The sequence below is a fragment of the Pelodiscus sinensis genome, chromosome 4, assembly GCF_049634645.1.
Source record: "Pelodiscus sinensis isolate JC-2024 chromosome 4, ASM4963464v1, whole genome shotgun sequence".
NCBI classification, from domain to species: Eukaryota; Metazoa; Chordata; order Testudines; family Trionychidae; genus Pelodiscus; species Pelodiscus sinensis.
The window spans coordinates 66354052-66371514 of record NC_134714.1 but is presented as its reverse complement, the minus strand read 5'-3'; the positions used below and the strand labels follow the sequence as shown (position 1 = coordinate 66371514).

The 17463-nt window shown below is 43.4% G+C and overlaps 2 protein-coding genes across 8 annotated transcripts in view; one reads left to right on the top strand and one right to left on the bottom strand.

Moving 5' to 3' along the window:
- GANC (glucosidase alpha, neutral C) overlaps positions 1–8793 on the bottom strand; it is a 50901-nt gene extending 42108 nt beyond the window's left edge. The window contains exons 1-5 of one of the 6 annotated variants that reach the window (XM_075927214.1): positions 8159–8793; positions 6904–7113; positions 5699–5761; positions 3058–3160; positions 953–1080 (exon numbers count right to left, since the gene is read on the bottom strand). In XM_075927214.1, coding sequence (XP_075783329.1) covers positions 953–1080; positions 3058–3160; positions 5699–5761; positions 6904–6932 — 323 coding nt within the window. In that variant the 5' untranslated portion in view covers positions 6933–7113; positions 8159–8793. Of the gene's footprint in view, positions 1–723; positions 867–952; positions 1081–3057; positions 3161–5698; positions 5762–6903; positions 7982–8158 lie in introns of those variants that run through there. The other 5 variants (XM_075927217.1, XM_025188319.2, XM_075927213.1 and 2 more) reach the window with 5 other exon arrangements.
- TMEM87A (transmembrane protein 87A) overlaps positions 8775–17463 on the top strand; it is a 34807-nt gene continuing 26118 nt past the window's right edge. For both annotated transcript variants that reach the window (XM_075927228.1, XM_075927227.1), the window contains exons 1-4: positions 8775–9026; positions 10123–10183; positions 15313–15410; positions 17044–17160. In XM_075927228.1, coding sequence (XP_075783343.1) covers positions 8901–9026; positions 10123–10183; positions 15313–15410; positions 17044–17160 — 402 coding nt within the window. In that variant the 5' untranslated portion in view covers positions 8775–8900. The remainder of the gene's footprint in view (positions 9027–10122; positions 10184–15312; positions 15411–17043; positions 17161–17463) is intronic.

The window sequence follows — 17463 nt, the reverse complement described above, 5'->3', positions numbered from 1 at the left end:
ATGCAGGATCCAGTTGGGCACCATTTACCACAAATGGCTTCTGGATGGTGGTGCAGTGAGGCTAATACAGGCTCTCCCCTGCTCTGGCCTTGCACCACTCCCAAAAGCAGCCAGCAAACTCTCTCCATTCCTTCCCCCTCTGCTCTGTGGAGATGTGGCACAGGGTGGAAAAAGGGGCACTCCTCTTCCTCTTCTTCCCATGCCTTGCACAGCAAGCAGGAGACTCCCAGGAGTGAGTGGCACCTCCAAAGCAGAAGGCAGGAGCAGCACAGCAATGCTCAGTGTAGCAGATGAAGTGCTGGCACTTGACAGCCTCCTGGCCAAACCTGTCAGGATCACCTGTCAAAGACTCCAAGATCTACCAGTAGATTCCGATCTACTGGTTGGTGACCACTGTATTAAGGCATAATAAGCTTTCATGGGATACAGCCCACTTCCTCGGATGCTTGAAGTGAAAGAAAGGGATCCAGAGATAGGAGTGTGTAACATCAGGGTGGATGTGGCTCACCTCCAACAGTGATGAGAAGGTGAAAGTACCTAAAGGGGAAATTACCTATTGTAATGAAAGAGCCACTAAGGACTTCTGGATCTGACCCATGACTGAACAATTCAATAGCTGGCTACAAAATGTCCTTCAATATTCTCAATGCATGTTATTTTTTCAATACAAGCAGACACACAATGATGCATACTAACACCTAATACAGTGACTCATATACTTACAGGTTTAACATAGGAGGCTATTTCATCTTCCTCAATGTGCAACATTTATCCTCAGAAACAAATTCACATTCATAAGCCAATTGCTTTTTTCCCCCTCCCGCTAAGATCCTGGTATTCATGAGGGTAAGTACAATTGTACCCAAAAGAGAGGGATGGAGGGATGAGACCACACTGTTGAGGGAGAAGAGGAATAAGAAATTAAGATATTATATCACCTTTCAGAACTTACCTCTGAGTGGTAGGTTCTTTTATGAGAACATCATGGACTTCATATCTTGATTTGAGAGGCGATACCTCATTAATTTTAAGCCTGAAAACGTTGCCTTCTATTGCATAAATTTCCACTAGGAGAGAAACCTGGGAACAAATGGATATAGCTAGTGCTACATGGTGATAAAGGTGTTGATTATATTTTAATTCAGAAATTCTAGATCTCATATCCCCGGACATTTATTTTCTGAAAAAACAAAACAAAACTCTGTCTTCCTTCTGATCCAGCATAGTTTGCACACTATGCATTTGAATTTGCACCAAAAAGATCAATTTCACTGTTTTTAAGAAACAAATATTCTTAGTTTGTAAGTGCAACTGGACAGATTTATTTACGAAAAGCCAAGTCAGAGTCTTTGTTTAGCATTTTTCAAGAAATTGCCACCACCGTATTGGTGCAATTCCACCAATATTAACAGCAGGAGCACTAGTGTAGACAATGCTTGAGGCTCAGGCAGTTTTATTGCTGTGTCATTGAGAACTGCTGTGTGAGCAGGATTAGGTGGCATTGTATTAAATATGTGAATGCCCTAATTACTGTACTACTCCCAATGGTGCTTACACTGGTGGAGCTGCACAGTGGGAAATTAAAACAACAAAAAAACTAGTATTTACCTACCTGATAGGTCTCTCTACTTGGTCTTTGTAATTCACAAGCATGTAAAGTGGAGTATAAGTCACATAACTATCTCACCCCAAATAACTCCTTTTCCCCCCACTGTGTAGTGTCTGCTGCATGTAGAAATCTTTACAATGTCGTGTCCCCCCCTTGCTTGACACCTGGAATGTTGGCCATCAGTCTCTTGTAGGTGAGGAAAAAAGTCATTGTCATTCCTTCTATCAGGTTGTAGGGACCCTTATAAGGGTCTTCGTTGCCCTAAGAGCTTAATATGCTAACTTCATAGACTAAACCAGTGGTTTTCAAACTTTTTTTCTCATGACCCAGTTACAGAAAATTGTTGATGCCCGTGACCCAACATAATTTGACTATAGTGTGGGCTCTGGAGTGGGTTGAGAGCTTTGGGGTGTGGGAGGAGGATCTGGCTATAGAGGGTGGTCAGCGCTGGGGCAGGAGAGGCTTACCTTGAGCAGCTCCTGGACAGTGGTGCTAAGGGGGTGCTAAGGTAGGGATCCTGCCTCTCCTGGCACCACAAACCATGCTGCCCCTAGAAGCAGCCAGCAGCAGGTTCCCAGCCAATGGGAGTGCTGAGCTAGTGATCAGGGCAGGGGAAGTGTACAGAGCCCTGTGTGCGCCCCATCTCCACCACCTAGGAGCCAGGCCTACTGCCGGCCGCTTCTAGGGCATAGCACAGTCTGCAGTGCCACCAGAGGCAGGCAGTCTGCCTTAGCACCCCACTGCTCACCTGATTCCCCTGCAGCAACGAGGCCCTGTGCCTGACATTTGCGACCCATAGTTTGAAAACCACTAGACTAGACTTATGCCCCTATTGGTATGAGAGGCTGGATTTGGCTGATCCTGGATCTTCTGTATAGAAAGTCACTAGGAACAGGATATATTAAACATCTTTGCTCATTTAACTTCCTTATCTGTGACATTTTAAAAAGAAAAACTATCCAGACAAAAATTTATAGGATGCAATACCTTTATCTGAAAACTACAGTAGCTGATTTTTTTCAGTTGACATGCACTACAACGCACACAAAGAAAACAATGTTGTCCTCACTCCGTTAGGGCAGACTTGAATTTATTATTTTGGAAAGCGGGAGAAAGCTTTAAACCTAAATACCTTTTTCAGTTAAAAAGACATTGATTTAGGTTTTTTGTATTGCTATAGAAATAAACATATTTCTTAATATTAAAAACTATTTTATTTCTTTAAAGGAGACTCTCTTTATATTAATATACATCATCTGTAAAATCAAGGACATCTTTGGGATGAAAATATTTTATATGTTATCACAGAACTACCTGCATCCAAGACTCTCAAGTGACTTTACAAATGTTACAATATTATCAGTCTTGTTTTAAAGAGAGTCGGTAGAGAAAGGTCCTACTTTCCCAATTCACTTTACCACTGCCTCCCTTAACGTGCAAGATCTCACCTTCTCATTAATTATTTGGAGTGTGACACTGTCGTTGCATAATGTAACTGAATCCAACAATGCTTTATACAAGGACTTCCCAGGATGCAGAAGTTTCTGACGTCTGCAAAGACAGAATATTGTTGTTGGCCTCTCTATATGCCATGATTTGCATGATATTAGGGAATACTATATTAAATAGGAATTGTTTGCTAAGTAGGATAACTCTCTCTCGCATTTTTCACGTGTTGTGAAGCAGTTCTCTGAGATTAAGGAACTCAAAGAATACCATTCTTTTTAATTGTATCTTTCTTTAACGGACTCTTAGGGAGCATCCTTCAGAAACCCAATCATGTTCACTACCTTCTATTTTTTTCATTATGTTACAGGTATTATTAACTATTTATAACACCTAGAGGCAGGGGCAGATGACCGTTTTGCGGGGCCCCGGGCAGCATAATTCTGCAGGGCCCCCCCTTTGCCACAGCGCATGCCACTGAAGCGCGGGGCCCGGGGCGGCCGCCCCATTCGCCCTGCCTTATATCCGCCCCTGCCTAGAGGCCTTGACCAGGACAAGGTTCCTGCTGTGTTAGTCAGTGACAGAGAAAGATAAAGACATGATTCCTATACATTTATAAGTTTATAAATAGATCATGTGTATGAGTTACACAAGAGCTTTTTGAGTTCATAATCACTAAAAATATCAGTACAGTTTTTTTTGCAATAATAGGGTTAACGCAAGTGCCCTGGCTAGATTTCAAATTGGGCAATAATATTCCACCTCCTTAGCTTCCCCCTGCAGTTTCAGAGGGATGAAATTTACTTCACTTCCTGTCATATTTCTGGCTTGATCTGCCCTGCATTTCACTGATGGGTAAAGCAAATCTCTTCTGTATGTATGATTTATATGTATTTTGTATAGATTAGAATATTGCAGACAAATATAGGCTCATTTAAAAATGCTATCTTTAAAAGCATGACCAAGATGAGAACTAACATATAAAAACATCTTGCTGTGCATAACTGAGCCTTTAGGATGGAATTCGCTACACAGGAGAAATAAACATGTAAGAGGTTAGATGTGTAATTTGCTAATTAGTACAACTAGGGAGCAGTTACTTATTTTTTCCACATAAGCTCAGATAATAGTTGGAAAATGGATTCCAGGTAAATGCGGGAGAAGGGAATATTTACATTTGGAGTAATTTCATGAGAATAATAGGGCATAGGGTTCAGGTTTGATAATGTAGGTTTAGCACCACTGAAATCCCCCGAGTCTTATAAAGTTTTGGCCCTACAGGGCAGGAATCTCAGGAGAACAAGTGATCTTCTGAGATTTTGGGCCATATAAGAATAAAATCCAGAAAACAAGACCCCTCCAATCTTATCCAAATGTAAATAGTACATGGACGTCGGGTATGTAAGGCAGAGGAAGGTTCTGCCTTCCCAAACTGTCAGGTATAGCCCTGCCCACACTCCTGCCATAGACGTTCTGGGGGAGGAGTGTTGCTACCCCCAGTGCCTGCCCTCCCGCTATTGGAGAGGCTGTGCAGTGCAGCACGCCCTCTTCCCTCCTCCAGTGCTCTGGGGCTGGAGATGCAGGGGCTACACGGCATGGTGCAGCACGTCCTCCCTCCTTCCTCCCCTGAGGCTATGCTGAGCTCGGCCGGGCAGCGCGACGCACTTTCCTCTCAGGCTGAGGAGGCTGCAGTGGGCGCATGCCAGCTCCCGTCCCGGTAGTTGGAATGGGGGTGCATGTGCGCACCGCTCCCACCTTTCTGGGGGAGGGACAGGGGCGTGGCCTAGCAGAAAGGGCAGGGCTGGAGGTGGGGCTGGCGGCTTGCCTCCCCCAGCCCTGCCTTCATCCACTATCCATGAAATAGTATAGGCGTTTGTTAAGATAAAGAGATTCAAATTCAGACTTTCCTGGAATTTTGGGGGTGAACGAGGTGATCCTGCATTTGAGATTCTAATTTGACCCAGTCTCTGTTTAGAAGTTACGAATTATTTCCAAACATCGTATTGCTATTGAATGGAAAGCTCTCCTTGCAAGTTGTATTCATTCTCAAGCTCTGGCCAACTTTGTGCATTCTTTGGTTGCTTTAAACAGGGGGAGGAAAAAGGACCTTTTTTGGAATGGAGGCCACTGACCCACAGGAAAAAAAAAAAAAAAAAAAAAAAAAAAAAATCAATCAGGGGCTGCACATGAGAAGCAAAAAACCAAAAACAACCCCTCCTCCCCAAAACCCTCACGGATGTGGCCCCCAACTGAGAAGAAGAAAGACACTCTTCACATTCCTCTTGCGCACCAGAGCCTAAGGAGACCCAACCTAGTAGATTTTCTATGCTCCAGCCCCATAGTGGGGCAGCTGGAGAGGAGGAGAAGGACTGGAGCACCAGTGCTGCCTTTCCAATGCTGGGGGAAGGTGCTGAGCCTTGGAGGTCGCATCCGGCCCCTAGGCCTTAGGTTCTTAACTCCGGCTTTAAACTAAGATATGATTAGGAAGTGTATTTTTTTTTGTTTCAACGTATGTATTATTGGCTTTTAAAAATTACTCTCTTATTTAAAATCTGTGTTATAGATATCCATATAATATAATGAAATAAATCAATCATGCCATGTTCTTGAGAAATATACTTGTGTTGGAGCCCACATCCTTACCTGTAGAAAGCAATGTGGTTGCAGTTCTTAAAGTTGCTTTTGTCCACAGCCTCATCTTGGACACTAAAGAAACAGAATGTTTAAGAAGTCTGTTTTCTAAACACCTCAGAGGGTTCAGCACTCTAAGGACAGCTGTCTGCAACTGAGCTGCCAGACTCTACTCTTGTGCCTCCTGTGTTGCCTCTGCACTTCCTGCAATGAAGGTGGGTTGGGATTAGCTGGGCCCACAAGGGAGAGTATAAGGGTTCCTCTTTCTCAAGACTAGTGGGAGGCCTGTCTCCCTCACTACACAGCTGCATATAACAAAATTAGTTTGTACCTTTTTCCTTATAAACAACCAAGAAATTAAATAAAAAATAACAATGTTAAAAGAATGTTATTTTGGTTGTAAAGTGAAGCATGCAAAAGTTTGGATTAGAGATGTGATCGTGTACCTGTGTACACAGTTAACGAATGAGCCTGGCTCATTGGTTAATGTGTACGGTTACACGCAGCCCCTCCCCCTGCTACCTCTGATAACAGCAGCTGGGGGGCAAAGGGCAGGAGGTGGGAGCAGCTGTGCGTGGGAAGCTGGATAAAAGTTCCCTGTGAGCACCGGCTCCCACTTGCCTCCTCCCCGCATGTAAACATATACTTAAATAAATGAATTTTAACATCTCTAGTTTGGATAATAACCCAACTTTTAAAATGAATCACCTAGCAATGCACATGCCTAAACTGGGTAATTGCACAATCTTGTCTTGTCACCCTCGACCTTCTTCACTCCATCCATCTCTCATTCTTTGAGACCCCATTTTCACACATTATATATAAAATTGGATTGTAAACTACCAGGGGAAGGGCTGTATCATTCCATGAAACCGGACCAATTTGGTTACCAAACATACATGTTCAATATATTTAGACATCAACATGGAAAAAGGTAGGCGTTTACAAATCTGAGTGTCAAGATCTTTCTCTTTTTTGCTAATATCAATGTTTGCCTATCATTTTCAGTGCCTTTTACTGCAAATATGACTCATAACTTTTGTTACTGTATGTTAAAGAAACAAAGTTCAAATGATGACAACTGTTAAGTTTGTAAAGTAAAATTAAAAATGAAGAAACTGTGCTAAACGTGCCTTTCTCTCCCCTCTCTCCCAGCCAAGCAATATCCTGTCAGCTCAGATCTGTAGGTAGCCATTGCACAATTATTATTATTTTACCTGATTCCTTCTTCCTTAGCTGGTTCCATTAAACTCAAAAGAGTTTTTTGAAGTACAGTTCTCTGACCTGATCCGTGTCTGTCCGTAAATGTCTCTTCACTTTCACTACTGATTGTGCAGTACCAATCACAGAAGGAAGTCTTCAGCCGATGACAGCCTGTGACTCCACTTTCTCTGAAAGGATGCTGGGAAATGGAGTTCTTCTTCAGTCTGCAGTTGTCCAAATGACAATTTATTTATAAAGGTTAACAGCAAATGACAACGTGATTTGACATGTTAATTGCCCAGAGAATTACTGCCAGAGCAGGGATGGAGAAGATATTTTGAAAACAAGCAGCTGGCAAACATCTACAAGCCTGCATTTTTTATTTAAGCATTGGCAGCAGCATCAGAATAACAGCTGACTACTCTACAAACCCACTATGTATTTATAGAGCAATTACACTACAGACAAGCTTTTCCTGAATGCCCTAGAGGTCCCTCCCTTACAGTTAGATGGGAATTCAGTTCACATGATCAGCCGGCTGTTAATATCTCTATGATTTCCAATGAATTCCATATTTGGTCGTTCTTATGAGGTGGTCACTTGTCCACCAGACAATGGATTATGTCCCCACCAACTCATTTCATGTACACCCTCTTTCAGAATGTATTGCTGACCTGGGTTGTACACAGTTCTCTGTATCAGGTTTATACTTTAAAAAAACAAAACTGTGGTGATTGGCAAATTTCTCCCACCAGACAACGGCTACAACTAGTGGGTTGTGCCCTCAAAAGCTCATGATACCATCTACATGTTTTGTTAGTCTTTAAGGTGCTACTAGATTATTTGTTGTTTTTTACGTTTTTCCTGTTACAGACTAACTAGGCTACCCTTCTGTACCTTTTGATAGTTTGACTGACTTCTGTGACAGTTTCTGATGTAGTCAAAAGCCTCATCATGCAATCTAAAGTTAGACTTCACCTCTTTACTTGAAAGACAAGCAAAACTGCAATCCTTACTTTTCTGGGGACCATTTTCTGTAAATAGAGCTGAAAATAGTGATTTCATATTTTAACTTCTTGTTTAAAAGATTTGTGGGTTTTTTTTGGTAAAATAGGGAACCACTTTTTAATAAAATGTAATAAAAGTAAATACATATATATGCCTCAAAATGGTATGTCAATGCCCTGCTCCAATGCAATCTGAAAAAAGGCTTCAAACACCTGAAAGCATGATGAGAAAAATCTGCTTATCTCAGAGCATTGCACTCACCTACTCAGGGCAGAGAGTGTGGGGAGAACTCTGGGCTGGCTGGGGCAGCGAGGAGTGTACTGTCTGGCCACTGGATCCTTGGGGTTGGAGCCTCGGTGCACTATGGCCTCACTCCCCAGGGACTATGGCTGCTGGCCTAAGCCCACTGGTGCATCCAGACTCCTGCCCACACCTGGCCACTTTCCTTCCAGTGCGCTGTCACCTTTGATGAGATTCTAACTCCTGGAGGAATTCTATGTCAAAAAAGTTAAAATTCTGTATGTTTCTTTGTCACCATAATGCTACAGAATGACGCCTGTTTCAATTATTTTGGTAATTGATTTCACAGTCCCTGCCAGCAACTGTAACACTAGAGATGCACAAGGTGACGCAATAACGATCCCGGAGGGACGGGATCAATGCAAACCGATGACGTTTTGGTGCAAAGCAGGGCCGGCCTCATGTCCCAATACCGCGAGGGGAGGCTATATGGGGCCGGGAGCAGGACGAGGGGAGGTGGCTCGAGCCGCACAGCCCCTCGAGGGGACGCCACCAGACGAGAGCGCCTCCCTCCGCAGCACATAAACGCCCCCTGCAGAGGTGAGGTCCCCAGGGCGGGAGCCGGGTTGACGCACAAACTCCATCTGCGGCAGAAGCGCCTCCCCTAGTTCCCAGCCCGGCGCTGGCAGCCGCCACGCAGCCCAGCAGCCCCGCCCAGGCCCGGAAGGGGCGAGGCCAGCTAGGCGCTCGCTGCTGCTGCACCATGGCTGCTCCGCGGCGCTGGTGGCGGCGACTCCGCTTGCTGCCGGTGGCTGCCCTGCTGCTGCTGCTGCTCCCGGGCCCCGCCGGCGCTGGCGCGCTCTCCAAGTGGCGGCTGCCGGTGCCCATGGTGAGCGCTGGCCGGGGGGCCTGCTCCCCGCTTCCTCCCGGATCCTGGGGGTGGGGCGCGGGCGGCGGCAGATCCGGGACGCGGGCGGTGTCGGTGCCAGTCCCAGCGCTGCGGTGCGTAGGGGCCGCCGACCGGCCGGGGGCAGCGCCTGTGCGGGGCTGTCTGCAGGAGACGCCTCGCTCGCCGGGCGGTGCGCGGCGCCCTCCCCTCCCGGTAGCACTGCTGAGGCCTGGTGCCCTCGCCTTCCCCTGCTGCGGCTTCCCTGCCCGGCGGGGCAGGGGCAGTGATAGGCTGGTAGAGGACGGCTGGAGCGGCCGCGGCTGGGGGGCAGTAGGGCTTGCAGCCTGAATGCAGCGTGTCTCGCCAGCGCTGCAGTGCGGGGTTTTTATCCTGGGGCTGTCTTCGCTGATTACCATGGCCTTTGAGTTTCGGGTGACGTGCAAAAGGGAACTAAGTTGGGCGTGGGCCCCGTTTTCTTTTGATTTGCGTAGAAGAGCCGAAGAAAACTTTTTTTTTTTTGCTCAAATTTTGCATTTGTATAGGCCAGAAGATGCTCTGGGTGGCTTTGGTCTAACTGCACTTGAGAGCAGGAAGGCTTTCTCATCCGACTGCTAAACTGTGCTTTTATATTTGTTTAACCTTGGTGATTAAAACCTCTTGGTAAAATGATATTGCTATTAAAGAATCAGCCTTCTTCCATGTGTCAGCCAGGTTGTGAACATCAGCAGTTTACTTCCCCTGGAACAGCCTTGCAAAATTAGAGCATCTCACACCTCTTGTTAATTTTATGGGTAAAAATCTTTTACAAAAAAATAAAATCTAGATCCTTTTTATGCATCACAAAAGAAGGACATTCTGATGTAAATAAAACACCTTTGCAAAATTTCCTTCGTAGGTTTGGCTGGATATGTTGGAATTGGGGCCTGAAGAGTTATAAATAGTAAATGTCAGGCTAGTTCCAGCCTAGGAATTTGGGATCATTCTCTTGACTTTCATATTTGAAATTCTGGGTGACAGAACAGAGCAGTGCGTGTTCATGTAAATGATCAATTGCTGGCCAATGTCTTCCTCATCTCTTTCCTTTATGTCTTTGCAGGGAAAGACGTTTTTTCATTTTGGAAAGGTTCTGTTCAGCAACACCACAATTTTCCTGAAGTGTAAGTGCTTTTGAAGTATGGGTCCCTACTTAACTTGGTAGTTGTTACAATGTTGTAATACTTAGATGACAGTGCTCATAAAACTGTGACATATCCAAAGATATTAAACTGGTTACATTGGTAGATGACCTGCTGTCTGTTGATCTAGCCATGCTATTGAAAGTCTAGACCAGTATTAGAAGGAGAATGAGGCAGTCGTGGAAGCTAGCTGGCTGACATTCAGTTTAGATACAACTGGTGAGTTGGAGAAGCAATTGGACAAACATGGTGAAGATGATCTCTCTCTCTCTCCTTTTGACTGAGGGTGTGTTTCCCACCATTGGTTTACCCTACTTCATTGGTGATTGTATGGGGTTTTGAGCTGCTGTTAGACAATTGTATAACAGCGGTGTCCCGGAAGGCTGTGCATGGCCAGGAGCGTCTGTTTGGTTTTTTTTCCTCCCCCAAATGCAGACTGTCTTGCAGTGATCTTTGTCACTTCAAAACTGGATTTTGCAATTGAGTTGACTCTGTATGGGGATGTAGTTCAGGTCAATCGGGAAGAGTAAGACTGTTCAGAGTACAGCATCTTGTTTGTTAAATTGTGGTATTAGGTGACAGTACTTGTTGTTAGTGCTCCATGATGTGCATTGTCGACCTACTGGTTTCCAGATGGAAGATGCTGGTTTTGATATATTGGGACTTGATATTCCACTACTTGAGGAGATCACCTCTCCTTGTGTCATATTGCTGCATTTTCAGTCAATGGAGGCATTTGATTTCAAGTCCAAAAGGATTTGATTATCTAGTCAACATGCGGCCTGTGGCCCCTTTGCATGCAGCCTGTGGCACCTTGATCCAGTTCCCGGGCCATCTGCCTGCCTCATCGCTGGGGCTCCAGTGGTAGCATCGAGCTGCGATCCAAGCGGCTTTCAGACAAGCCACCTTTGCAGGAGCTGCTGTGTGCGTGCATGTGCAGCAAGAGGTGGCAGTAGAGCACACCTGCAGCGTCTGCCACAGCTGGAGCCCAGCGATGAGGCAGGCACATGTGCGGGAGCTGCTGGGCGGTGGCAAAAGGTGGTGGTAGGGCACACCTGCTGCATCTGCCACAACAGCAGCTCCTTCCCAAACCAGGCCACATCGGCACTTGCACAGGAGCTGCTGGGGGAGGCAAGAGGCGGTGGGGGATCTGGGCAGCGAGGCAGTGGCAGAGCTGGGCAGCGAGAGATATGGCCAGGCGGTGGCAGAGCCAGGCAGTGAGGCCGAGGTGTGAGAGGTCTGCGCTGGGGCTTGGATAGGGTTACCATTTGTCCAGTTTTTCCTGGACATGTTAAATTGCCATCCGGACAGGTTTTTTAAAAGGCAAAAAATGTCTGAAAAGGGCATTGGGGAGCAGGAGCACGTGCCTTAAATGGAATCTTTGGAGCCACGTACCCGGACCATTCATGGTTGCTGTGCGCATGGGCCCCAGCACCTGAGGGGAACAGTGCGTGGCTCCGGTGAGACCCAGGGCGTTACCCTCCGCCCCACTAAATTTATGTCCCCAGCTCTGTGGGAGGGAAAGGGCATTGGGTTAGAGCAGGGAAGGCTGGGGGTGCCTGACTCTGCAGGAGAGGAGGGGTATTAGGTTGGAATAAGAGGGCTGGAGGGTGTCCTGGTTCTAGGAGAGGGCAGGGGCACTGGAGGAAACTGGGCGTTAAAACTTCTGGCTTCTTTCCTGTAGGTGGGCAGTGGGTCTGTTGGTTAGATTTGGGGGTTCCAGTCTCTGCTCTGTTTGGACTGTGGGTGCTGGTGCCTGGTGGGGTGGGCAGGGGAAAGGAAGGGATTCTGGGAAGTAGGATTCCTGTGATTCTTTTCTAGCCACGCACTTCTCCGCTCGGTGCCTTTACCTTCACATTGATTGTACTTATAGTTCAGTAAATATTTTATTGGCGGTTTTTGTTTGATTTGTTAAAGTTGGGAAGTCAAAACAAAAAAGTAGTCAATATAATGGTCTTCTGTTGATACGCGTTTTAGTAGTTAAATTGCTGAACTGTCATTGCTCATTAAAAATGCTGTCATGTGGGTGGAAATCGGGTAAATATTGCATTTTATTAATATCAGCAGAATGGACTTAAATGGGGCCTGTGTGTTGTGTAGTCTTGCCTTAATCTTTGTATTTGTGCCTGTCAGTATGAAAGAAGCTATTTGCATATATTTGCATAAATATTTGCGCATATATATATATAAAAATAAAAATATAAAATAAATAAATAATACACACACAACTACACTTAAGTTGAGGCCCTGGGTATGTGCTGTGGGTATCATTGTAGCCCTGGGGCTTCCAAAGTTGAGTAGCCCTGGTCTAGTTTGACCTCTTGATTATATAATACGGGTCATAGAACTTCCCCAAAATAATTACTAGAGCACATCTTTTATAAAAACAGCCAATCTTGATTTTAAAAATGATCCTTGATGGGGAATCTACTATGACCTTTGGTACATTTTCTAGTAGTTAATTATTCTCACTATTAAAAATGTATGCCTTGATTTGACTGCATCTTGATTTACATAAGGTGGCTGATGACTGTGTTCTATGTGAGGGGCAATCAGCTCAGGAATGGGCTTTCCCCACTAGTCCAAAATAGCTGAAACGTATTGAACTTTATAGCACCCTGCAAGATGGCCATTTATGCAGGCTGCTTTGAAGGCAAGCGTTGAAAAGTCACAAAATGTAGGTGAGAGGGATTGTTTGTTTTAAAAATGTATGCCATGCACATCTAGAGCCTGAGTACTTGTCCTTCATTTTTATATAAATCTTATTACTGTTGTTACTGTCTTCATTACAGTAGGGTGTAGAGATCTGGGCTGTAAGTAAAGGGTTGTAAGACAGACTGAAAAATTTGGAATTGAAATGAATGAGCAGACAAAGGGCTTGAGGGAAACCAGAGGAAATGATGGTCCATGGTCATGCAGCGGGTCAGTAGCCGTTGTCAATAGAATCCAAGACAAATCTCCTGACTTCAAGTCCAGCACCCTGTTAAGTGGATCATGCTGTATCTTTTCAAACTCTTAATTCCCCAGTGAGGACTCTTATCTTACAGGTGGGCAAACTGAGGGAGAGAGCGTAAATGATTTGCATAAGCTTAGGTAGTGAATAACAGACAGAACACAATGCAAGAGACTTAAATTCCTCTAATACAGGAGTCATTTCCCTCAAGGTTGTGGATACTCCTGCCATCCCCCCCTTTCCCTCCCACTCGGAGTGACATTAGTTACATCAACATAAGTACCAGTGTGGACATTGGTATGTCAGAAGGAGAGCTTCTCTCACCAGTTTTTCTTCTGCCTCTTATAAAGGTAGTTTTATGATGCTTACATGAGAATTCTTTTCCCTCGGCATAAGAACGTGTTCAACAGATCTGCTGCAGTGTTGTATGTGGAGACTATTTCTAACCACTAGAGATTTTTTAAAAATGTTTAAATAGTTAAGCTGTTAAATGTTATGCTTAACTGGGATCCTGCAGGGACGTCCGGCTGGGCCACCTAACTGCTTAAATACATAGTTTAACCGGTTAACATTTTAAATAGGAATGTAAAAATCCCAACTCCAACTGAGGCCCAATTAACTTCAAGTAGAGTGCAAGTATTACTACTTCTGTCTTGCTTACAGTGCTCCTGCTAATCATCACAGAAAAATGTGGTGGTTTTTTTTTTTTGGGGGGGGGGCAAGTGTTACGCTATTGACTTGTATTTAGCCTGTGATCCACTATGATCCCCAGATCCCTTTCTACAGACCTGCTTTGGCAGTCATTTCCTATTTTGTATGTATGCAGCTAATTATTCCTTCCTAAGTGGAGTATTCTACATTTGTGCTTACTGAATTTCACCCTGTTTACTTCAGACCATTTCTTCAGTTTGTCCAGATAATTTTGAATTATAATCCTATTCTACAAAGTGCTTCCAATCTTTCTGGTTTAGTATCTTCTGCAGATTTTGAGTATATTCTTGATGACATTATCTAAAATCATTGATGAAGATATTGAACAGAACTGTGAACAGTGATGATTATTCTCTTGGAATGATTTTCCAACCACTTATGCATCCACTTTATAGTAGCTCCATCTGAGTTGTATTTCTTTGGTTTGTTTATGAGGTCATGTGAGACAGTATCACACATCTTACTAACATCAAAATATGCTACCTCTACTGCTTCATCCCTATCCACAAAACTTGTTACTCTACCAAAGAAAGCTATTGGTTTGATTTGACCTGACTTTGTTATTAACAAATCCATGCTATTACTTATCACCTTATGTTCTAGGTGTTTTCAATTTGATTGCTAAATTATTTGCTCCACTGTCTCTCTGGATACAGAAGTTAATATAACTGATCTGTAATTCCGTGAATATGAAACAGAACTGCTTGTGATAGGTTTATTACATGGAAGAATGTTAGTTTTCACTTTTCAGTCCTACCGTGCAGTAATAAATTAATGCTAAAAGCTGTATTGAACTGTTGACTTGGCCCAACAAAATGAGCTGAGAAAACAAAAGTGATTTTGGTTCAGAAACTTGGCTCAAAAAGTGTTTATGGGTTCACTGATCCTGCAAACTGTTAGTGCATTGTCTTTTTCAGGAAAAAAACCTGACACATGTCAGCCTAGTTGGATGGAATTGGCACTATATTACATTGTTTCAGGAATTAACTTTTTTTTTTCCCCTCTGTCTGTTTACTCTGAGATACCCTGTCCATATGTATGGGTTGCATTTTTATGTATATTTTGAGTTGATAATCTTTGGAAGTGGTTAGTGGTGCTTGCTACTTTATAAGAATTGTTCATTTGTTTAACACCCTCCTGTGCTTTGTTAACAAATAATTTTCAACAATCTTCAGGCATCCAAATGGAATCCTGTAACATTAGAATGAATTGAATTCTTGTCTCCATATGGATTTCTTGTGTTCTTTTGAACAATAGTGGCTGTTGCAGAAAGTGTTTTTTCAACTCTTCTGCTGCTGGTCTGTTGTTTTGAATAAGCATATTATCCTTCATTGTTTATTGTGGTTGAGCAGGGGAGTAGTAACATTACCACCGGATTTATAGTTTGGGAAAAACATGGCATATGAGGACTTGTTACATTTTCTTTTCTGTCTTGTTTTCCTTGTAGTTGAAGGAGATGAGAAGGCTTGTGAATCCTCTCAGGGTTACAATATTACCTGGTACTTCAGACGTTCTGATTGCTACAATGAAGTCTCCAACTTTGGGGTAAGAATCATGTGGTGCTTCATGAGATGTTAATTTTTTTAATCACGGTGGCATAGTGTATTTGAGCTTGGATACTTCATTTATATCTCATTTTTGTCAGTCTTTTGTTCTGAAGAATGGGTCTCTATTCTGGTGGTAACAGACTTCCTGGGTAAATGGGAATTGCAGAGGGCATGATCCAAAGCTTATTGAAGACAATAGGAGTCTTTCTATGGACTTCAGAGCTTTTGGCCTGATCCAAAATCCACTGGAGTGTTTAATATTCTTCACCTAGTTGAAGAGCATAAAAAGCAACTAGAAAAGCCCAAGCAACCAAACCCATCAACTCTGATTAAAATCTCTTAATATTCAGTACAAAAAAAATTAGAGAATTTAACACTCAGAGGTCAGAAAATACATAAACGGTGGTTGGATTAAAACTCTATCCCCTATTGCGTATACTAGTTAAATATCTACATTACATAAACATACACTGTTTCTCAAATACATTAGATTGTACATTTTTTCCCCCCCTACTACTTTACATACTTCTGTGTAGCACTTTGTGATAGTTCTCTTTATTTCATTCTCAGGTTCATAAAAATGCACTGAATATAATTTGTTAAGCTCGCTCTTCTGTGTAAGGTATTTTTATTATTTAGGCTTCATGGTTACAGATTTATGCTTCTCCCTCTAAATTTAAGCATATGAGTAATTCTGTCCATTTCTTCTTGATTACTCATGTACTTAAAATAAACTGCAGGTGTAAATGTTTGCAGGATTGAGTCCCTAACAGCCATGTTGACTTTTACCAGTAATACAACCTTATCTCAGGTGCAGTTAACTACTAAGCAAGATACCATAAAAATGAACTTAAGTTCAAGGCTAACAAAATGTTTGCTATTACTATTGTATAATATATACTGTATTTATAGTTTACACTGCAACTTTCATATAAAGAGCTTTATGGACAGACTAGCATTCAATTCTGAACATACATCATTGTTTAAAAAAATGGAACAATTAGGGATGTTAATGGTTACCAATTATGGCTAATCAGTAGGTATTGGAGCAGGTCCCCTGCCTGCTGCTGGCATGGGGAGGTTCTAGCTCTGCATTACTGTTGTGGACAGGGGTGCTCCAGCTGATGAAGTAGTCATCCTCCATGGCAGGCTCATCCCAGGGTGTGTCAGATGGGTGCTTCTGCCTAGCCATGACATGGGAGCGGGTTGTGTGTGCTCCAGCTGGTCTGTGATGGGTGAGGAGGCTGCCCCCCTCTATTATGTTTAACCAGTTAACCGATTAAACGTCTAACCGGTTAACCAGTTAAACAGGATTTTACATCACTAGGAAGAACTGGCTGCCACTCTCTAGTTAGAGCATGGAGAGTTCAATTATAAGATGTGTTTTGATTCCCATTCTAAATTTACACGGAAGGAGTTTTTACTGTGATTATCTCTGTGATTAATCTGAGTAGATGGATTTTATATGACAGGATGGGATGGGAAATACTTTTTGTTTTTAAATGTCCTGTTGTCTTCATGGATGTTTGTGTGCAAAGAGTCGTGGTGTTGCTTTCCAGTTTTTCTAGCTGCTGAGAAAAATCATTTGATAGACCAAATGCCAAAAATAAATCCTATTGTGTGTCTACCAGGATGAGCAAGCAGCGTCTTATTTTGGAGCCACTATTGAAGCACATACGGGTTGGTCAGGGTCCTACGCCATGGCTTCACTCTTCTTCCCCAACTGTTCTGAGCTCTTCAAACCACAGGTATGAGATTGATGTTGGTAAAGAGGAGGGCATTGGGATGATTCCTATTGGAATAGTTGGACTTGATGCAACAACAGGTGCTGCCTTAACTGATAAGTACAAATCTCCCACCTTAAAGAAGAAAAGATGTATCTTTATGTACACGTAACCGATAAGTCACTCAAATTATAACCGTGTTTTCTTTGTTTTGGTGTATTTAATGCTTACTGTTCGAAGTCTGGTCCCAAAAAGCAGACTTAAACAGTGGCGTTTTCCATATTACAACACTGCCTGCCTTGTCATTAGCTCATTTCATGTTAGGGC